At 38.6% G+C, this 24226-nt stretch overlaps 1 protein-coding gene across 3 annotated transcripts in view; it reads left to right on the forward strand.

Moving 5' to 3' along the window:
- Positions 1-24226, forward strand: part of Fgf12 (fibroblast growth factor 12) — a 432870-nt gene that overhangs the window by 252647 nt on the left and 155997 nt on the right. The window contains exon 4 of one of the 3 annotated variants that reach the window (XM_029553899.1): positions 14950-15107. The exons of the other annotated variants lie outside the window; for them this stretch is intronic. Coding sequence (XP_029409759.1) covers positions 14950-14997 — 48 coding nt within the window. The 3' untranslated portion in view covers positions 14998-15107. Of the gene's footprint in view, positions 1-14949; positions 15108-24226 lie in introns of those variants that run through there. 3 annotated transcript variants of the gene reach the window in all.

Consider the following 24226-nt stretch of genomic DNA (forward strand, 5'->3'; position numbering starts at 1 on the left):
TGATGTCTTCCTCAATTTCTTTCTTTAAAGATTTAAAATTTTCCTTGTAGAGCTCTTTAATATCTTTGGTCAGGTTTACTCTGAGATATTGTATTTTTTTTTTTGGAGTTATTGTGAACAGGAGTGTTTCCATGTGCTCTTTCTCGACTGCTTGTTATTGGTATATAGAAAATCTATAGACTTTTATAGGTGAATTTTGTAACCTGTCACTTTACTGAATGTGTTAATAATTTCTAGGAGTTTTCGGGTGGAATTTTTGGCATCCCTTAGATATAATATCATATCATCTGCAAAAAGGGATAATTTGATCTCTTCTTCTCCAATTATTACTCCTTTAATTTCCTTCTCTTGTTTTATTGCTCTTGCAAGAGTTTCAAGTACTATGTTAAAGAGAAGTGGGGATAGTGGACAGCCTTGTCTGGTTCCTGATTTCAATGGGGATGCTTCCAGTTTTTAAAAATATTTTATTTATTATTTTTATTTTATGTGTATGGGTGTATTGCTTGCATGCATTTAAGTGCGGCTGTGTCATTCAGTGCCTACAGAGGTCAGAACAGGGTGTTGAATCCCTTAAAACTGAAGTTATGGACAGCTGTTAGCCACCATGTGGGTGCTGGGAATCGAACCCAGTTCCTCTGCAAGAGCAGCCAGTGCTCTTTCTTAACCACTGAGCCATCTCTCCAACCCCAACAAACTATATGTGCTTTAAAGTTAGAGGTTACATTGAATGTAGATTAATATTTTGCAAACTTCAAAAACTTCAGTTTTTATGTGAAGGCATGTGTTAAAATCTTGTTGAGTAAGTTTATGAAGCATCATTCAGCTTAATTCTGGTAATAACTCAAGTTTGTGTGATCCTAATAGTCTTCCTGATTATGTCTATATGCACCCTTAATCAGTCAATGGTTCACCTTTAAAAGGACCGTGGCCATACTACTGTTCAGTGTAAATCATGTTGGTTTTACTTCTAGAGTTTCAAACTTCTAGAAAATGCTAATACATTAGCTCTAAGGTTAGCCTTAATTATAAAAATTTAACACATGTTTTTCTACTAACGTTTTTCCATTGAAGAACAAAGTCAAGATTTAGTTTTCAGAACAGCACTAATGAGATCTTTGGTTGAATTAATTGACAATCAAACAAATTGCAGTTTTTTTTTTTCTTTCCAACTTGCTGTTAGGCATATCAAGCCAACAGACTGTGAGATTTCCAAAGCTTTTAGAGTCCATGGAGGAGCTAGGTCTCGATCACAGCCAGTTTCCTCCAATAGCAAGGTAAAAACTAGTAGTTTTTTGCCTTTGATTGTATCTTGGGTTTGTACAAGAAAATACATGTATAAATTTATTTTCCTTTTTTAATTCCTCCAATATTAGAGACATCCCATGTTGAAAATGTCTCTCTATGTAAGTCACTTGAAGAGAAACATACTATATAAAATAAGTTTACCATCCATGACTTACATAACCTACAGGGAGAGGGAGAGAAGGAGATTAGAAGCAAAATCATGCTAAGGGAAACTCAGTGAATTTTTAACTGAAATTTGCTTTGTACTTTTAATTGAGATATGTGTGAAATGGAGCTGTGGGAAAGCAGAGAAGCAAAGACTTGCCTTCCTTGTAACAGCTCTGCAGAAGTTTTGTCTCTGTGTAGGCAACACTGAGAAGAATAAAATCCAGAACAAACAAAAAGCCTGTGCTGGTGGCCAAATCAGACAGCAGTGGACAGAGCCAGGCCACAAAACAAATTCTTTTCCCCTTCACTATATGCTGCATTTGTAGAGCAAAATTTTATTTCTATTTTTTTCTCAAAGTAAAATTTAGTCATTAAGTGGGGAAATTAATGAAACATATTAAAAATTTGAGTGACATATATTTCAGTCTGCTCCAACTGGAAAGAATTTTATCTTGGGGCCACTGAGAACATGAGCCTCCCATGGGGGAAATATATGCCCTGCTTCATTCTGAACAGTCCTAGTTTGTGCTGATTTCGTAGTGTAATCATTGATAGAACTGGTTTAATTTAGCCCTCCAAAGTGCCCTGGATTAGGATTTGGGCAGTAACTATGCATCTGCCTTACACAAGCTTGGCTGTGGTCTCATGTGAGTTTCAGTGAGTGGTTTGAAGTGTTGGTGTAGACCCAAAGTCTTGAGGTCCAATTTAAATTTTTTTCACATTTACTTTTACTTTCCAGGACCGAGGTTCGATTTTTTTCCTCTTTTGTTCTTTTTGAGACAGGGTCTCCCTGTATCCCCAGCTGGCCTGGAACTCTATATGTAGACCAGACTGACCTTGATTTCACAAAGATCTGCCTCCCGACTGCTGGGATTAAAGATGTGCACCACCACGGCTTGCTTGATTGATTTTGGTTTTTGAGGTAGAGTCTCATTTATGTAGCTCTAGTTGATTTCCCAGCTCATGATCCTCTTGCCTCACCCCCTGAATTCAGGGCTCATAGATGACTGAATTTAATGTTTTCATGAGTTCACTTTTTCTCAAAGGACTAGGAAATAACAGAATTAATGATGAGTCATTTAAGAGCTTGCTGAGCAAGCATGAGGACCTGAATTTGATCCCCAGAACCCAAGTAAAAAATCTCCTAAAACAAAGACCTCTAGATAGACTAGATTCATTAGAAGGGCAAGTAGTGGGGAATGGTTGGAGGTGCCGACAACACAGCAGACAGTAGCAAGGATATCAGAGTATATCTATTGAGGGAAAGGAGGCTATGGGAGGGTGCTATCTGGGAAGTGGGTGTAAAAATAAATAAATGAAAAAGATTCTGAAAAAAAATAGCTGAGCATGGAAGTGTGTTACTGTAATCCCAGCTGTGGTGAGTAGGAGACAGGCAGATCCCTGGGACTTGCTTGCTACTAGTCTAGTGGACTCAGAAAGCTCTAGACCAATGAGAGACCCTCCCTCAAAAAACAATGCAGACAGTGACTGAGGAATGAAACCTGGGATCATTTCTGGCGTCCACATACATGTACACACATGCACACTTACACCTTCACACACTAGTACATAGACACAAACATGTATCCACCTACATGCACCCATATATACCTATACATGTATGCAAACATGTGTACATGAACACATGAGCACACACATATGCACAAAGGAAAAGAGTTGATATTGGGAACCTGTGTGACAACTGCCATACCTCTTCAGACCAAATATCTATATATAATGTATTATTTTAGGATTTTAGGAGAGAGAGAGAGAGAGAGAGAGAGAGAGAGAGAGAGAAAGAGAGATGAGTGGACTGAAGCATAGATTACATACATAGTCTCTTCATTAAGTTGCATAAGATCTTTTGAGTCATCATTGATGTTAGTCATCAAATTTATGAACTCCTACCAAGAAGCAAATATTGGACTCTAGAGACTATAGGGAAGAAAGATTACCTCTAATTTCATTCAGGATGAATGAAATAGATTTGGCCTCTGCTGGGATTTGGTCAGAAGCTTTTTGCTTGCTGAATTTTCATAGCAGATTGCTGGGTATTTCCTTTGAATTTTCTCCTACTAGCTATGAGAAGGATGAATGAGCACTGCAACTTAACATTAATTCTCCAGGTTTATTAGATGGGGACTGCTCTCTCTGGGCACTGTGACAGGCCATGGGGAAGCTAAGGGCTACTGCACTGGAGCAGGGCCTAAACAGCGACTGTGCAGATACACTTGCCTGGTGTCTATATGGTACTCCTGAAAATTCAGAAGTACTGAAGCTTTCATATTCCCATCCATCCAATCATTTACTACCTGCAGATTTATAAGTGCCATTCTGCACATATTATCTTAGGTGCTGACAACAAAATGAGAAACACTTTCACTATGATGGGCGAGTCAGCTATTGAACAAATATGAACTTTTCACACGTGGGATTTGTGTTGACAGTGAGACCCATCTACTTTGTTATGACAACATGTTCCGTTCAGGTCTTGGCATGAACTTGGAACATCTCATGGACTCATCATGTGAGCATTTCTCTTTTTATTTCTCTATATTTTTACTCTTTTTTTGTAGAATCCAGGAATCAGATGTACAGTTTTAAAATTTTTATGTGCTGCATGAAATGCCCTATAAAATTATTAATAAATTTATAAGATTTGCAGGAAGGTTTTTGGTCATTTCAATGAAAAAGCCTTTATTGGCATTACCTTAAGACCTTGAAAAGTCTAATTTAATAGCACATACACCCCAACCCTAATTCTTTTTTGTAAAGGCTAATTTTCATGCCATTTATGAAGAGACAGACCTTTGAAGAAACCTTAGCTTAAACAGCAGTTATTAGAAATTACACCTAAAGTGCAGTCAATAAAAATAATACATCAGATTTTACCATAATTAAAATCTTTTGTGCTTCAAAAAATACAAGTAAAAAGTCAATCCATAAAATGGAAGAAATATTTGAAAATCACCTTTCTAATAAGGAACTCATACCTAGAATACATGAAGAGTTGCCACAACAAATTAATAAAAGTCCCAAATTAGAAATGTGCAGAGTCTGGTTGTAGATCAGTGGCTGTCATAGGTCCACGTAAACAAAAAAATAGCTTCAGGAAAAGGTGCTCAATGCCAACAACTAGCAAAGAGATACGGATTAAAATCACACAAAAATAAAGCCTCATACACACTATGGTGGTAATATTTAAAAGGATAGATTATAACACATGTAGGTGAGAAAGTGAAATATTCATCGAGTATTAGTGGGACTTTAAAGTTCTGTAGACATTTTTTAAAGCCTGGTGGTTCCTCAAAAGCTTAAACAGTGTACATATAACCAGCAACTCTACTGTTAGGCATTTAGTGTAAAGAAAGGAAAATGTATTATGACCATTCAGTTTTGTGTAGAAGCACATTTTCATTATAGCCCCAAAATGGAAGCAATTCAAATGTTAAACTAGTGGAGAGATAAAATTTTATATGTTCAGACAGAGGAATATGTGTGCTGCTATAAAGACAAGGTAGTGATAAATTCTATGAAATGTATTTTCTGTGAAAACATTATGCTTTGTAAAGGAACCCGATATTTTGTTATTTTAAAAAGTCCAAACCAGCTGGGCATGGTGGTGCACACCTTTAATCGGAGCACTTGTGAGGCAGGGGCAGGCAGATCTCTGTGAGTTCAAGGACAGCCTGGTCTTCATAGTGAGTTCCAGGACAGCTGGGGCTACAGGGAGACCCTGTCTCAAAAAGACCAAAAAAATAAAAATAAAAATAAAAAAATAAAAAAATCCAAACCTGGGGCTGGAGAGATGGCTCAGCAGTTAAGAGCACTGACTGCTCTTGCAGAGGACCCAGGTTTGGTTCCCAGCGCCCACACAGCAGCTAATAACCATCTGTAACTCCAGTTCCAGGGATTCAATGTCTCCTCTGACCTCTGTGGGCATTGCACAACACAGGTGCACTTATATACATGCTGGCAATATACTCATGCACATAAAATAAACTAATAATAATAAATAAATAAAACAACAGAAAAAGAAAATTCTCTTTTGTTATTTTATTTTTAGAAAAGGTTGGAATCCATCACTTCATCCTGACAGCAGGTCTCTGATTGGTGGTCATATCATGTGGCATAGGGATGAGAGAAATGAGAGAGGTTCCTTGCTGAAGGGTGTGGAGCTGTGTTCTAAGAGTCCTGACAAGTTTCAAAGTTGGATACTTTTTGTCACAATTGTGTACATAGAAGTAAAACCCACTGAATTGTATATTTTGAGTGGTTAAACTCTATAGTATGGGAATTAAAAATCAATGTTGTGATTTTAAAAGCTGGAGTGTGTAACTGAATATGTTAAAGCTGTAATGAAATGCTTCTTCTAATCATGTGGTTATTACATTTTTTAATTAAAAAAATAATAATTCTTCAAAAAAAAGGATTTGACATTGAACAACATGGTTTTCCTTCAAACATATTATTAAAAATACTCAGATTTTTAGTAAGTCTGTGTCAGATAACAGATCATGAAAAGTATTATGTACCTCCATTCTATAACTCCTGGTGATTCAAGTCATAGAACAAAAATGTTGCTTCATCCTGACTTTCAATGTTCTATTTCTGTGAGGAGTTTCTATGACTCTCTCCAATGGGCAAACGTGACATAAGAAAGATTTTTTTAAGCTATGAACCTAAAAATTTACAGCCAATTTTGAAAGAGATGCATCTTAGCTCTGGAAATTGTTATTGAGTATGTCAATGCTGTTGTAATGAAATGCTTCTTCTAAGTATGTGGTTATTAAATAAATAATTAAAAAAAATTAATTCTGGAGAAAATAAAAGAGAATTTTAAAATAAAAAAAAGCCAATTTTATTTGAAATGTCAGCTTAATCATGATTTAATAGATACTAAAAAGTAAATAAAAATAATTTTTTTCTTAATGTATTCAGTACAGCCCAATTGAATTGCATGGTTTATTTGTTTAAAGTAATGCAAAAGTGTGAATTTTCTCACATTGGAGAAGTGATGCATTTTTATCACTCTTTTGTTAGAGCAAATTGTGGGAAAAAGAGTGGAAACGGTAGCATCCATGTTGCCGTGGACTGTATTTTACAACCATAAAGTCTAATAATTTTGACCACAAAACACTGTTTGGGTAGAGTTTTCCTACTGAGGTGACTATTTTCTTCTACTGGTATATTCACTGAGTGTGGGCTTCTAAGTTGTTTTTGTCTGGGTTTTAAAAATGTGTCCATATTTGTTAAAAAGATGGCACATTAAAATAGGTGCATTATAAATACAAATTATATTTTTGCTTTCTCTCGTTGAATTTAAAAATGTTTTATGAGATGTTTTGGACTATTTATCCAAGTTTAAAAATAAAATTGTTTCTTGGGTTGGAAAGATGGCTTAGTGATTAACAGCTTACTTTTAAAAAAAAATTGTTTTGTCTTTCCTTATGTGTATTTGTATGTGTCTGTGTGAGTGTATGCTACATATGTGTAGGTATCCATGGAGGCCAGAAGAGGGTATGAGATCTCCTGGAGCTGGAGTTATAGGCAGATGTGCTTCCATGGAACTTTGGTCCTTTGGAAGAGCAGCAAATACTGCCATTAACTTCTCCAGTCTTTAATGTTGGGTGTATTGTTGGAGTGTGATTTCATTCTTAAGTCTTTTAGTGATCTCTTTTGATTCATCTGCTGATTCATCATCTCAGTCATGACAGTGTATTCTTGCAATCTGGAAGGGACTTGTGAGGCATACTACAGTAGACTGTACAGCACAATTTTAAGACCTCTTATGTGAGTTTCCTGGTCCAAAATCTCAAATTTATATTTATACGCAGACACCTCTCAGTGTCTTTTTCTTTACAAATGAAGACACATAGGCAGAGTCTCCAGTATCTAAGATGTATCATGTGAAAATGTAATACAGATTTATACAGCAAAGTCTTAGGATGAAAAACACAGAGCAGAGTTGGCTACATTCCACAATCTTTTGAGAGACCAATTCAGTAGTCCAAAACGGAAAATGAAGTGTCAGGAAAAAGCATTTCCCAAAGAAGGATGAATTCATCTTGTGTGACAGTAAATAGAGCTCTCCAAGCACTCTGTGTATTTGGCTACTTCACTGGCCCTCAGTGGCCCTTGGAGCACCTGTCTCTGTGAATCAGCTTCTTGCTAAAGTCCCCAAACCCAGTCTAAATGCCTCTGACAGTTTTTTTTTTTTTTAACTCTGTCATATTGAGTCACCTTCAGATCTCCCATTTCTGCCTCTACTTTCCAACAGCATGATACCCCTGGCCTCCTTTTGGTAAATTTAATCAATAAAAGTAGATTAAATCACTGACTTAGTTTTTGATACAAGTTGAGCATCCATAATTTGCAAACTCAACTCCAAAATGCTCCAGGTTCCAAATCTTTCTGCGTGCAGACATGATGCCCCAGTAGAAAATTCCCTACCTGACTTCGTATGAGAAGTCACAGTCAAAATTCAAGCATATTGAAGATGCTATATGAAATTACATTCAGTCTGTGCAGAAAAGCATGTGCAAAACATAAATGAATTTTATGTTTTGGCTAGAGTGCCACCCCCAAGATCTTATGGATGTAGAGAAATATTCCAAAATACAGAAGTTGTATCATATCTAAAACCCCTGTAGCTCAAGCATTTTGAGTAAGTGATGCCTAACTTCTGCTCACCAACATTGGAAGCCAATCTTTACAAAAAGGTCTCTGTTTAGGCTTTATTACCTAAGCATACACCAAAGGTCATCGTAGCCTCATCTTCGCTTTACTGTTCCTCTTTTGACCTTGTCTTTACAATCTGGAGTCCCAGGAAATGCACGTTATTCATCATGTGCTTTGCACACTGCTAGTGTTCTAAAGCCTTCGGCCATTGTGAAGAACAGATGAGTTTTTCCATCTTTGTCGACATTCTGTCACTATATTGTGACCATTAATATCCTTATCTATCTGGATACATTTACCATCTATTATAGTAAATGATGCTTAATAGTAAAAGCTGAAAAACTATTGGAAAAAACATTTCAATTACCTTTTCAACACATTTAAATACTGTATTGTGTGATAATGATTTTCATGAGAATATTAATCAAATCCAATACTTTTGTAGCTACTTTTCTCATTTTTAGACTAATGGATATCTCAATAAATAAATGAACACATAACTAATAGAATAACTAGATTTCAAAAGTGAAAAGAAAAAAATCATTTGTTTCAATCTCTACAATTTTTTACATTAGAAAATTGAAATGTAAAGCCTAAACTTTATATGTGTGTGTGTCTTTTTGAGACAGGGTCTCCCTGTAATGGGGCTGTCCTGAGCTCACTATGTAGACCAGGTTGGCCTCAAACTCACAAAGATACTCCTGCGTCTGCCTCCCAAGTGCTGGGATTAAAGGCACCACCACGCCCAGCCCAAGCCTAAACTTTTAAAATATTTTCTTTGTTCAGAACTCACCATTTTGTTTATGTATAGCTTTGTGAAAATGCCTTATTGTATAATCTGTGCAAATGAGACAGCATTTGCTACTCTCTGGGAGCAAGAAATAAAACATTCATCGTTGGTCAGAAGTATAAAAGCTACAGAACTAGAATTTATTTGGCTGTCCATTAGAACATATGGTTAGGCTATTCCCTGAGATGCTTTGATTTTGGAAACACTGATTCATTCTGCTTCTTCTGAAAGGTAACAGCCTTACGAGCATTCTTGGGGGCTCCAATGGAGGTTTACATGATTTTCTTAAATGTCATAAACCTATAGAAATGTATTTTTCAGTGCTATTTACTTGCAGAATGTAACCTTGATCTTTGTTCTGTTTCAGTGGGTACTTCGACTGGATCCGTTATAAACAGTTCAGATAAGTGTTAAGCTGTGTAGAGGAACCAGTGTGGTGTCTGGTAGCCATCTCTGCGCGTGCCTTCACTTGCATTTCTCTTAATTCTCATGTCAACTATACACCGTCATAAATGGTTTTCCCTACTTGACCAGAACTTGGTTCCTTTCCTAGATGAATATTTTATCTCTACCGATTATTTTTCCCTGTCCCGATCCCAGCTTTTTCTAATAAAACCGTCCTCCATATTTCTTGCCTAAAATACTCCAGACAAGCCTCTGCTTTGCATTCTCATGTGCTTAACTTGACACTGAAGCTTTCCCACTCCAAAGATTCATCGAGGGCTGGAGCTGTAACCTCCTCACTTTTCTTTCCATGTAGAAAGCTATGAATCTTGTTGCATCCACAGAAAACAAAACAAAACAAAACAAAAGCCGTTTTCTTGATTTGTAGGCCTCCCACCTCACTTGTGTTTCTTTTTCCTTCTTTTCTGTCAGAAGTTCTCACCACGCTCAGGTTCTTGTTTGTATGGCATTTCATTGTGGCATTTCCATGATTTCATTGTCGCCTTCTTTTTCCACATGTTCAGTGTTTTCTTCAACTCAAAGGTTCTTAAAACACCTCCATATTGCCTAATAAGGAGCCCCTTAGTATCAGCTCATTAAATAAAGACTAGATCTCAGCTTTGGAGGGCACTATGAAGGCACCAAGGGACACCAATCGATGATCCAATATGAGCTTTAAGACCCAAATAACCACATCAATGACCACCATGTCATGCTACATTGGTGCAGTAGTGGCGTTTTTATCTGGGAGATAATCAACTGCTACCTAATTGGACTAAAAGCCCATTCAACAGGAGGAAACTCATGTGTGGTACTGTAAACATAACCAAATACATATGGCTGGAGATGTCATAGATCTTAGAGAAATCTCCAAGGCTGTCACATACCTAGACTGATGTAATTTCTTACTATGTGCAAAATATGCATCCTTCTATTTATAGACAAATACCCCAGTCACCACTCATCAAAGAAACTTCTTTTGCACCAGACAGAGACTATTGCAAAGTACCACAACTGGTCACACACAGACATTGTCTATGAATTGCCCAGGCTTAAGTTTAACACTTACAATGCAACCGCTACACCTAAGGCTCACGGAACATAGAACAGGGGCAAAGAGGACGCTAATGAATATTTCAATTCTCATTAATGAAGCTCCCTTATTCAACAGAGGGCCAGGAAAACAAAAGGTCACAAATGGTCAAACCTTATAGAGACTAAGAGTCTGCAGAATGCTGGTCCTACACAGAATGCCTACATTGAATTTCACCCATCCAGGGCTCAGGGAGCATTGAGGAAGAGGGAGCAGAAAGATTGTAAGAACCAGGGAGGAGGTACATGACTTTATGGAAATAAGAGTCCTACAAGCTCCTGGGACTCTGCTCATATGAATCTACAACAGTGGTGTCAGCATACACAAGTCTCATGCAAACTCAAATAGACAAATCTCAGAATAGAACTGGAGAAATGGACAGCAGAATCCAATCTTAGCTCAACAGATATTGGCAGATGATTACTGCTGGATGAGGAAGAGCTGATCTTCCTCAAGCATGGGACACTAGATGAACTTGCACTGGGGACTCTAACTTGACACAGTAGGCCTTAGCACAAATGACAGAATATATGAATTCCAGTGCGGGGCTATGGGAGGGTGTTAGTGGGGACTGAGGCATAAAGATGATTAAAATTGATTGAGATGTTCTGTATGAACTGCACAAAAATTCAATAAAAACAAATTTTTTAAATCTTGCATCTATTTTCGTATTGTGAGAGAAAGTCTGAATCAGTCACTTCTGCCACCTTGCTCTTCTCCCTGCTCCTCCCCCGATGGCTTCAGTCAGTGTCAGTTCTCCCACATAGTCACCAAAGGCCTTTCTCTAAAATACTTCATTTACAGCTTATGCAGGGGTTATTTCCTTCTCCAGCTTCTGTGGACAGCATGACGCTTCGCTGATAAATGGCATCCATTTTGTTGTTTCACAGTGTTCCACAGTTAGGAACTATAGCTAATGACTCATCTGAGCTGTGGATTAAGGTGTTTTGTCCACATCCCTGATGGAAGTGGAGGATTAGTGGGTCAGGGCTTCTGTAGTGGATGATACAAAAAACTTTCCAATTTTTTTTCTCTCTGCCTCTTATCGTGCCTCAGAAACGTACATTTAAGGGTCATGGGTGGTGATGCACAACTTTAATCTCAGAACTCTGGGCACAGAGGCAGGTGGATCTCTGTGAGTTTGAAGCTACATTGGTTTACATGCCCATTTCCAAGCTAGCTAGTGCTACACAGGGAGACCCTACATCAAAAATTAAAAAAAAATACTTACATTTGAAAATATTTCTGTAATTTTATGTACATTATTTTTATTTACATTCAAGGGATTTTCATGTTTATAATCATAATGGATCCAATAAAATCATGAGTTTATCAGAGTAATATAATTATTACTGTATCTGACATATGGTAAGTTACTCAAAGATGAGTGTGGTCACCCCTGCATCATATCTGAAGATTAAGCCTCTTGTCTCTAGATCTGTGGTTCTTAGGGTACCATCTGCCATAAAATTTTCATATTTCAAAGGTTAAGCTTCATTTCTATCCCTTATTTTAAAAGTAAATGTTTTATCACCTATTGGAGTTTAGATTTTTATTTCTCATTTGAGACAATAATATTGGCTGAGATACTTGTCTGAAGATGGCTCCAGTGTTTTGAAGCCAGAAGGACAGCAGGTGACAACAGACTGACTTGTGGTGTCTGACTGCGAGTAGAGTTGGTCAAGGGCAAGGGAACACTTGTGTTCCTGGAAGGTAGTAAAAAATAAAGATATATCATATGTCTTTGCCTAAAACTTTTTTACTTTTAGATTTTTTTGCATTTTATGGAAATTTGTCAGTTAAAAATTCAATTTTTCTTTCATATCCTATAATGGTGCCCAGTCCAAGAATGAAGTGGTATAAAAAGTGGCAATAGGAACCAAGGCTCTGCTCTGAAAGCAATATGTGCTTAATGAGGAGGTATTGTTGTTATTTTGTGACCAAATACCTGATAAAAAGCAACTTAGGGGAAGAAGGATTTATTTTAGCTTACAGTTCCATGGTAGGGAAGGCATGGGGAGAAAAGAGTAGAAGGGAAGGCATGGTGGGGAGGGAAGGGGTGGGAGGGAAGGCATGGTGGCATTCATGGTGGCAGAATGACTTATCTGAGGCCAGTGAAAGATAGGTCTCCCACACCAAGCTGGCTATAACCTGTATCACCACCTCCATGGCCTTATGTAGGGTCCTTAAGTCCAAGTGTACAGCTTACCAAACCAACATCAGCTGGGGACCAAGGATTAACTCATGAGCCTTTGAGTGACTTTTCACAGTCAAATTATAATATAGGATTTTATTTATAGCAGTCAATTGAAATACTTGTGTTCTCTGTACATATGTTTATATACTTCTTGATTTTTCCTTCTGTACACATTCTTCCTCCCGCTTCTCTTTCCTCCTCTCCCTCTCTGTACTTATTCTCTCTGTGGAGTACTTACTTTCTTGATTTTTGAGTGACGTGGGAGGACCCAACTCATTGTGGGGGGTGCCACCCCTGGGCAGTTTGCTCTGTGTTGTATAAGAAAGCAGGCTGAGCAGATTCCAAGGGAGCAAGCCAGAAAGCAGCGTTCCTCCATGGCCTGTGCTCCAGCTCCTGCCTTCAGGTTCCTGCCCTGAATTCCTATCTTGGGCTCCCTGATGAACTGTGATCCAGGAGATGTAAGACAAACCCTTTCTTCCCCAAGTTGGTATTGGTCAGAATGTTTTGTCACAGCAATCGAAGGCAAGCTAGAATAACACCCATTGTGTATATTCTGTGTACCAAGTGAGCTAGATGCTTTGGCTTCACACAGTAACCTTCTCTCACAGGGACTCACAGTCCAGCAAAGTGGGCAGGCAGTGCACAGTAAAGACATCCAGAGAGGGCTCGGCTCTAGTTCTGAGTGTGGAAGAAGCATTACGGAACTTCTAAATATATAGTTCATGACATGAATCCTGCTGTTTTGGGTCTAGGAAAAATAGCCACCACTGTTACCTGTTGCAAAATGAATTACAAATTCTGTTACCACATCATATTCAAGTATGGATTATGTGATGATATGCTGTCTATTTTTAACATTAAAATTACCACAAACAAATGGAGCTCGTGAGAAATGAGAAGGTACCTAATCTAGAGACCTTAATAGAAGTTTTCTTTTCTCTCCCTCCTGCCAAAGGGAAGCAAAGCAGATAAGAAATAAAAGTTCTGTATTCCAAGGAACTACGCACTTGACAGGACTGCACATTCCACAGACAATCCTGTTTATTCCTTTCTGTGGAGCAGGAGGCATATAATTTTGAGAATGATGGAAGAGACAAGCAAAGTAAAGTCAGTGCTCAGACCCTGGTGGGACAGTGGGTAACTTGGGAACAGCCTTCAGTTTTCAGGACTATGTCAGAGAGTGGTTGCAGGGACAATTCTTTCCACATGTGTGTTTGAGTATCCAGCCCATTGCTTTGGGGCCAATTTTGTAGTAATAATGGCTCTGTCCAATTTAACAATGCTTCCATCTCCCACAGTGCTATGAGATGTAGCAATGATGATAATTATGCTAGTTAGCATTTCTGAGTGCTTACTGCATTAGACCTCATACATTTACTGATTCAGTCTTCACAGTGAGTCCCTAAATTACATCCTAGCATTATTTTCCATGGACAGGTATGAGAAAAATAAATAAATTGACCTACCCCAAACTATTCACATGAGAGCTGAAGCTGTTAACTATATTACATACTGTTGATCTAACAATAGGAAAATGTGATCTAATACTTTTGTAGTGCTTTGCCACTTCAAAAGACTTTTATACCATTTAAACTGAAAAATATTTTATTTATTATTTTTATTTTTGTGTATGAGTGTATTGCCTGCATGTATGTAAGTGTACCCATGTTATGCAATGCCCACAGAGGTCAGAAGAGGGCTTCAGATCCCCTGGAATTGGAGTTAAGGACAACTGTTAGCCACTATGTGGGTGCTGGGACCTGAACTTGGGTCCTCTGCTAGAGCAGCCACAGCCAGTGCTCTTAACTGCTGAGACACCTCTCCAGCCCCTCATACAATTTATATTTTATGATTAACATAACACCCGTGTGAAATGTGTTAAGTAAGGCACATGTATTAGTTTCTTTAAGGGATGAAAGAATTAAGGCCCAGGAAACATGCCTAAGAATACATAGGTGGTAAGAACTAAAATGAAGTAAACTTTCTGTCTGTCTATTCATCTGAAGCCAGTCCATTGCATTGTGATGTCTCTTTGTAACTTAAACCTGTATAGACTATTTAATTATAGACAAATTAATTATAGACTAATTAATTAATTAAGGCAAATTACCAGTCAAATTTGTTAAAATCAAATCATTTTTGGAGCTTGGGAATATAACTTTTGATCTCTTGCATTATCTTTTGCATTATATAGCTTTTACTGGGGTTGCCTGATAAATGAGATGTTATTACACCACACCAAATAGCCAGGATCACTGCTGCTTGCTTCTGATTGGCTCCATCTGTTGCTAGGAGGAACTGTGGATTCTCAGCAGCTGCCAGCCATGCAGACATTCCTGAGGGGAGCTGAGCCCAGGTTGACAGCAGCTAGAAAAGGAGCCTGTCCTCACCTGTCAAGGACATCCTTCAAGGCCATGTTTGTCAACAGAGCTGACAGAATTCCTGATGCTGATGCATTTCATTGTTGTTGTTGTTTTTTTTTTTTTTTTTTTTTTATAAAGCCCAATTTTGTCTCTATTTTTTTTCTCCTTTTCCTTATTTAGGTTTGTTTAATTGCTGACAGACCATATTCATGCACCTTACAAAAGAATAAGTAAATTCCAATTAACATTCGAAATGCAGAATTTCGTCCCGTCACTAGCAGGAAAGTAGTATATTGTTGGATTAAAAGAAATAAAGGCTATTTTTTAAAAATAAAGATGCTGGGCACGCATCATTTTCCTGGCAATTACAGAAGAGATTTAAAAATGTTCCCCCAGGATTTTGATGAAATGAGAATTGTTCGATTTGGGTGGCTTCCCATGTTTAAAATCCTGTTTATCTGCACTGTGCTGAAATAGATGCTGGGAAGGAAAAGTGCCGTGTTCCCTCTCTCCCTTCTTGCTTTTCCACAGCGTGCAGTCTGCCTGGGATGTTCCTCACCCTGCTTAACTCTTCATTCATTCAAGTCAGGCTCATGTGCAGGCCCTGTGGCCATTTCTCCAGATTCACCTCTATCATCAGCACTTACTTCCATTGTAGTGACCTCAAAATATTAAAATACTGCATTTATGGTCCTGTTTGGAACTTAGAATTGTGAACTATCTATCTATAATCGCTTTCTCCTCTACCCATTTCCATTACTAAGTTTTTGGATGTCAAAGATCCAAGGACTGTATTTTATGCAGTTTTGAATTTCTAGCACTTAGCACATCTGGATGCTACTCCTTAACCCCCCCGCCCCACCAACCCCAAGCTGTTCAGTGAGTTAGCGAGTGCATTAATATGACATATTTTTATCTGTCACTGAACAGCTCATTTCAGGCTCAGACGTCTCAAAAGTCAGGTTTTAAAGTAACGACTGAACCAGCCGCTAAAGTCCCTGAGCCTTGGAGGGGGTGATAGATGTAGGTTGATCTCTCTTGTATCATGGTGAGATGGTGGCTTCTTGGGCTTCACCATTAGTCGTCTTTAGGCTGGCCACTGATCTATCTCAGTGGTGTTTTTTCCTACTATAAAGACAAATGGAAGGAAGTAGACACTTTAAAACAAACATGAATGTAAATACAAATGCTCAGATAATATCCCAGTAGGTGTACTATACTCATTAAACAATATACTTATGATGGCTTGTCCACTAGGGCCTGTAGCCTTTCTCAACAAAAGGTGTTGGCCTGGTCTATAGCACCTGGTTCCTCCAATGGGCGGGGCCTGACAGGAGCGGGAAGTTGGAAGGGAAGCCTGGAGCCATCTAGGGACGGAAGCCAGGAGCCACTGGTAGAGTGTGTGATGTAGGAAACTCACAGGCAGCGCAGCAACTCAAAGACAGAATGAACTGACTCCCTGTGGGACTGGGGGGAGATCGCTGGCCCGAAGTCGTGAGCGAATGGCGGGGGGAGGAGGTTGGGCTATGGGCGTGGTCTGATAAGGCGGGCTCTGAGTGGCGAGGGGCTAGGCACTGGGTGCTCATTCCTTTGTAAGTTAATAAACTCACATAAAATTAAAAAAAAAAAAAGTAATGACTGAACACATACCTTACCAGCAACAAACCCACAGATATATCTCGGGCCCCAGAAAGATGGTCACTGCCTTACACCACACCCACACTTGGAAGTAGTTGAACAATTTCTAATTATGGAGTATAGTAAGAATAGCATGGAGTTCAGAAATTGAATGGCCCACAAGCTCTTTGACAGCTGTGAAATGTAAGCTCATGGAGAAGACTTGATGTGACCGAGGCCACACAGAGGGCTAGTGACTGAGCTCTGCTCAACCCCAATTGGCCATTCTTTTAGGTTTGTGTGCCCCCTCCCACTTGATTTTCCTGCAAAGCCAGCAGTGTGCTCAATTTTGTGTTCTCCATAGTGGTTTCCTGGTTGTGTATTTGGACTTCCAGTGAATGTTGAAATGAAATGAAATTAGTTTTCTCTCAGTCTCTTTACCACATTATTACATATTCTTCCCTACCTTATTTCTACCTACTCTTCTAGAACATTCCTTAAGCCATGGCATGGGGTGATTAATACAGATGTCCTATTTAAGGTTAATCACTCAGTCGCTTATTCTTGGCACCTTGACCAGTTATGAGTCTCTGGCTTAACTGCTGCCCACAGCAAAAAGAAACTTCTCTGATCAGTGTTGAGAACAGCCCAGATCTATCCGTATAAACATAAAAGTTGAGAAGGAACTTTGACAGCATGTGCATTAGCAAAGTAACACTAGCAGATTCTACCTTAAGGCCTGTGATTACTCCAGCTATGGGCTTTTGACCAGGACTGCAGTGTAAGGCATGGCATTCCCTCATATGAACCAGGTCTTAAATCCAGTTCGGAAGCTGTTAGTCACCCTGTAACAGATGTGCCGTTATTGCACCACTGGGCATATCTTACCTGGAAGATTGGTATTGCAGCATGCAGGATCCAATGTTGGATAAGGACCCTGGTATATTTTCTCACCAGCTGCTAGCATAGCACCTTATGGCACTGTGAAAGCTGGCCAGCAGGGAGAACTTACTCTGGATGGGCAAGGTTGGTCTTTCTATGTCTTGCAACCAAAATGAGAGTGTCTCTCCCCTTCTGCCCCGCCACACTGACTCTCTTAAAAGTTTGTTTTAGTGTTACTGCTTTCAGCCTGTGTATGCCTCCCCGACCATGTGGATCTCTTCCTCCACAATATTTACTGTGATTTGTAGCTTCTTGTGTCCTTTACTTAACATCTTTCTCTAAGTCAGAGGCCATATGTAAGCCTTTATACCACTGGATATTCATTGCATTGTATGATACCTGACACATGATAGGCACACAACAAATTTCACTGAGTAGGTGAATGTTTAATTAACAGTGATTAGTAGCTATTGTCTACCTTTAACAAGCAGATATTTAGTTAGATCCTATTTTTTCAGATCTATGTACAATATGAAGGGCGCATTAGGATCTTTGGGCTTGTCCTGGAAAGACTTGACTACAGGCCCAGAGATCATCTTTCCGATACCACAAATCCAGTTCTAACTGCCTGTTTTTATTTATAGTATAGTTTTTAGGTCTGCATTACATTGGAATTTGCGTACCTCATAGTCTGTTTTTGTGTTTGCTCTGCTCCCACATTAACTAATTTCCAGACGGCCTTCAGAGGTTCTTCCCATTTATATGTCATGATCACCTTGCCAGCCTTGTAAAGAAAACCTACACATTCCCTTTTCAAAAATAATAACATTTAATATATAAAACAGAAATATGTGTACAAAGCAAATTATAGCTAACTCTACTGAAAATGATACTGTAAATTATGATTTTGATAATTCTTAAGAATGCCTCTAGGAAAGACCTGGTTTGATCAAAATTGGCTCCTTCTACCCCTCCTCCAGGCCTTGGCTCCAGGCATTTGGAAGATACTAGATTGGTTATTCAGAACCATAATATTGGCAAAGTCACTGGGTTATCTTTGCTTAGGCAAAAAAAAAAAAAAAAAATTAAAGCAGCTGCCTAGACTTTAAAATAGCATTAAAAAACAATCCCAGTGAGAGACATATTCCACTCAGCATCCCCGTTGACCACAATGTTAGTTACATCTACATTTATTGACATGAAAATAGATCATTGTGATTTAGGGAGTACATCTGGTGTCAGTGCCAGGAGGGCCGAGGGCTGTGTTGTGATAGACTGGGTAAGACTTTCCACCCCGGCACCCAGTCTGAAGGTGCTGCTAGGTACAGTGTCTTCTTGAGCCAGCACTGGGCTGCCAGAGGAGCTTTTTGTGTTCCCTGAGGCTTTGCTGGAGTTCCTGTTGGGTTTTGTAGGAGAGGATCAAAACCACAGAGAAAATCAGGTCCACCGGGACTGGTGGAGCAGGGGACACTTGGGAGAACAGTAAATAACAAACATCTGAGATGGCTTTGTGATTCTGATACTGAGATACTGCCCTTTCATGAAGAAATACTCAGTAGAATTTGCTGGCTTTTGAGCTGGAACACATGAGTCTTCGTGCCCGCTTGTGTTGTGTGCCTTGCAGGTTGTATTAATGGCCCTTTCTAAAACTTCACAAGGTACTCCACTTTTTCCTTATAGCGTGCTATCCTTACGACTTCCCAGAAACTGTAAGCTCACCAAAGAAAGTTTAATTCAACTACAGTTTTTGAGCTTTTTCATTGTCAGCTATTTTATTAGTTGCTTTTCTGTTGCCATGATAAAACATCATGAGCAAAAGCACATGGAGGATAGATTTTATTACGGCTTATGGGCCCAGAGAGTTAGAACTCATGGGGAGGGTGGTGGGGAGGCCTGGCAGTAGCAAGCAGGATGGCAGCAGGAGCAGGAAGCTGAGCGCTCACATACATCTTCGATGGCAAACAGGAGACAGAGTAAACTATCAGTGGGGCAATGCTATCACCTCTCAAAGACACCCAGCACATGCTCCCTCCAGCAAGGCTGCACCTCCTAAAGGTTCCATGACCTCCACAAACAGTGCTGCCAATTGAGGACTGACTGTTCAAATACTCGAGCCTATGGTGGACATTTCTCATTCAAACCACCACCCTCTGCTTAGACATCCTTTAGGAACTGCAGCCTATCCTGGTTAATCCCTAGAACAAAATACATAGGATGTGTATTTGAGGTCTTTCTTAGGCTCATTTTCTTTCATATAAGCAATTGTGATGTGGTATGACTAGACTTTTAGCCTTACATTCAAGAAATTTAAAGCCTTCCATTTGGTAAATACAATATGCATTAGAAGAAATAGTCTTAGGAATATTTAAAATATATGAAAGAGTAAGCTGTGTCTGTAAGCACTGCAGAAGCACACATTTGCATGCAACCAATCTGTATGGTAATTAAAAGCTTTTCTCACCCAGAATTTCAGCAAGGGAATTGAGTTTGAATTAGCAGGATGTAGTCAAAGTGATAAAATGTCAGCTACAGATTTTTGCAAATTGGTGAGAGCAGGAGAGCTGTTCCTACACTGGTGCCCTCCCTTAGTCCTCTGTATCTTCCCCAGTTCTTTATAGATCAATGTGAATACTACATCTGTGTGAAGTGTTGCACATCCATACCCAACAGAAACCACTTCCCTTGTGTCCCCGTCCCTCAATAGTATTTAATCTTCTTCAATTCCTATTTACTTGTCTCTAGTTGTTATAAACTGCATACACACACACGCACACACACATTTTTCTTCCTAAATAATTCAATGTCTTGTAATTAGAGTTCAACAAATAATAATGGGCAGACTACATGATGAGGTGAATGAAGCTGAGAGGACGTAGTTCATTATCGAGTTTCCTGGGTGTGACTGTTGGCCACCACATGCTCTGTTCTGTGTTCAGTGTTGTGGTGAACTCATGGTCTATCTTGTTGATAACAGTTACCGCACTACTTTTAGTGCTAAAGAATGGATGCCCAGAAAGATTGGGATTCTATCATTTTTGAGAATGTGTGGAAGAATCTGTGGTTCTTAAAGCTCTAACACTCATTGATTTATAGACGTGAGCTTGGAGAAGTGCAGTGAGTACAAAATAACACTGTGATTCTGGTGTCAGTGCCTGAAGACACTAGACCTGTAAGCCGTATCAGAGCAACACTGCTAATTTTGGCAATGCTAGAAAAATTCTATTTCCATCATCTCAAAACCCTGATTCTTTTTTTGGTCCTATTCAAACCATGTTTTGCTTGAGATTCTTAGTTTCTAATCTATTACTCATTTCCCCCACAAGTGAGTTTTCTAAGGATTAATTATTGTAAAGCACTTTGCAAGTGAAAGACACATAAATTGTAAGTGGTGTTGTTATGCTGTCGGTGATATGTCAGTGAAAGGTTGACAAAAGCCCCCAGTGCTAATGCCTGCATTAGTGTATTAAACTCCTGCTGAAGAACAGTGCCTCTGGGCAGCCTTATGCATCCTTTTCTTTAGATATGTGAATTGGTAATTAAAAATAATTATATCACAGTATTCCTTGGGATGCCAATCAAGAAATCTTTGCGTTCCAGTTACTTTGGAGTGCACTTTCCTCTTTTTTAAAGTGTTGCATCTGTGTGGCAGCTAACAACAGTTGGTAACTACATTCCCAGGGGATCCAACAGCCTCTTCTGACCTCCGTGGGCATTGTACAACACGGTGCATTTACCTACATGCAGGCAATATATGCATACACATAAAATAAAAATAATAAATAAGAATTTTAAAAAATGTTGCATCTGAGCCAGTACAGATATTTAAAAACAGCCAACACCCCTTTAAAATTTGCATGACTGTAAATCAGATTGTGGAGGAATTCTAGCCCAGTAGCTCTTTAGTTTCTTAAAAAAAAAATTCAAGCAGGCATACCTATACTTGAGCCCAGTACTTTTTTCTTGATAGTGTGCATGTTCTTGCAAAAGACGGGAAAGGTTTAGCAACACCTTTGCTGTACCAGAAGTCTGGATATTAGAACTTGCACAAAGCTATTTGAAAGTAGTTAGGTTATCTCATTTGAGGGTGTTCTGCTGACCACCAAGATTGTATTCTTTTTGTAAACATGTATATAAGCCTGAATTCTCTGGGGTTTGAATACAGAGTGTTCAGGAATGATGATATCAGTGAAAATGAGGTAAGATGATTATTAGACTGTATGCTTTCAATATTTCAACTCATTTTCTTCTGAAATATGATGTGTAGACTATTAAGATCTTTGCTTTTGAAAACTGAAAGTATCAAGTTTACATGACATTTTTTAAGGAACTACAGAATCTTGATATGAACTATATACAATTTACATGTATTAAATTTGTAAAAAGTTACTTTCACTTGTGAAGATTTAAGTACTCCCTTTAAAAGGAACTAAAGAATCTATGAAACTTCAGCTAGAAGGTAGCCATTAATGTCATCTTTTGAGATTCCCTCTTTCTTATTAAGTTATGACAATTTGTGATGTTTTGATTTAAAATTCAAATGAAATATCATGATTGAAATGTTTCAAAATCAGAATTATGTTGAAATAGCTGTCATATATCAGAATGTTTATGATAAAAATAATCCCTGCACAACTTGATTTTGACAAATATTTCAAGGAAATTTTTATTTGATTTCATGGTTTTTTTCTCAAAGAGCAAATACAGATTTACCTTTACAAACAACCATTCTAGCTTGGCATAATTTTGCTGTAGTTCCCTGTGGAAATGTATCATTAGCATTTAATCAATGCTGTCCCTGCTGTGATTATACTCATCTTCTCTTAGTTGGACAGAAAATTAAAAGAGAAACACAGACAAATCTGTAATCTCAACTCTTTGATAGTCTCTCTTTGGAGGCTTTTTAAGTTTGGCACATTTTCTGATTTTAAGGTTTTCCATCTGTTGACTTCCTGTTGATACAGGAGGGTTGACATCTGTATGTTGTATGTAGAGTGATCATCACAGTTAGATGAGACTTGAGGAGATGCCTGATATGCCATTGATCTATGGTGAACTACTAGCATAAAAGCTGCCCAAATTGATGCATTACCTTATAGATAAGTGAACCCAGGGGAGGAAATCCAACTTTTGGTTCTATCCCTGCCACTGACCCAGTTAAAAGAGGGTAAAACTTTGCCGGAGGGGCTAGGATAGTGCTGCTCTTGAATAGGTCTGTCTTGGTAAACTGAGGTGAGGTGATATTGAGAGCTCTCATGAGAACAAAGGACTGACAGGGCTCATGCCCTTTCTTCCCTATCACTCTCAGCCCTGAGGCTCTACTATTTCTTGTCTTGAGACACAGAGACACATGTACCTGTATTTGGGTGTCTGTCCCCTGTAACTTTGTAAGACAATCTGCTAGACCCAGTTTGTTTTAATTTAAAGATTCAGCTGTAAGATCAACCTGTTGATCATCTCTCTCCCAAGGCACCAAGTTTCTTGACAGTTTTCTTATTCTGTGTGTCTAAGAAGTCACCCCAGTGGTAAATAGCATGTTTTTATGAAGAGATATTTAAAATGGTAGTAGCCACTGTATCTGATTAGTTATCTTGCCCTGATCCATTCACAGATTATTGTTGCATATATTATTTTTTTTATTTGAGAGTTGTAAAATTCTTGCTGGTCTAGTTACTATTCCCTCTAAACTAAAATGCAGCTGGGAGACAACAAAGAAAAAAATATTTACTTATTCAAGAGATATTGTGATATATTTTATGTAATCTCTTGGACTTTAGCTGTAAGTGAAGGAACTATTGTGCTTTCTTATGATCTGACATCCATATTCTATCCACCAAGGCTGATTCTGACAGTGAGCAAATGCTTCTGAACCACAAGTATTCATTTGCTGGCATCCTAAACCCCTACATGTTGTGGTTAGAAATCAAGGCCACAGTCAGTGATTATGTCCTGAGGGCTCTCATGAACAGGACTGATAACCTGGCTGGCGAGACCTTTTATCTATGCTTCACCATGAGGAGAGAGATCGTGGAAAACTCCTGGCTATGTGCCAGAGTTGAGCACCCACCAGACCCCAAATTGCTGTCACCTTCATCATGGGTGTCTCAGTCTCCAGAAATGTACATGTGTGTATTTGTAAACCTCTCATCCTATTGCATTTTGTTACCATATTCCTAACAGATAGCAAGAAAGTGGAAGGAGACTGAAGCAATCCTGAATCAAAATCAAGGGCAGGGAACGTCAAATACAGCCTAGACAGCATCCTGCGTGAAAAGAAAGTTTGCAAGTGGCAGAATATACACGTCTTTAATTAATCATGAAGAACAATCCAGCATGTTATATTCCTGAGATATTCGGGTTATTGAGGTTACTCCCCTAAATTGTTCTATTTCAAGTCTTAAAAAACTTGTCACATATTTTTAACACACATTATTTCAAACTCATATCAAATTTAAACATTACAATAATCCCTGGATCAAATTGGCCCAAGAATGTGGAGATGTAATGATCAAAAGATATGCTGTTTTATTTTAGAAAACCTTTTAAAGTTAGGCTAGAATTTATCAGTAGAAAGAGGACTGGAAATCCCTTGATAGTAGCACTTCATTTTCTCTTCTGTTAAAAACAGTAACAAGTAATTTTTAAAAGATAATTTTCTTTTATTTCCCAACAGAAAGTAAAGTTCTTCCATACCTAGATTTTTTTTTTTT

Source organism: Nannospalax galili, unplaced genomic scaffold (genome assembly GCF_000622305.1).
Source record: "Nannospalax galili isolate Female #2095 unplaced genomic scaffold, S.galili_v1.0 scaffold1084, whole genome shotgun sequence".
Lineage (NCBI taxonomy): Eukaryota > Metazoa > Chordata > Mammalia > Rodentia > Spalacidae > Nannospalax > Nannospalax galili.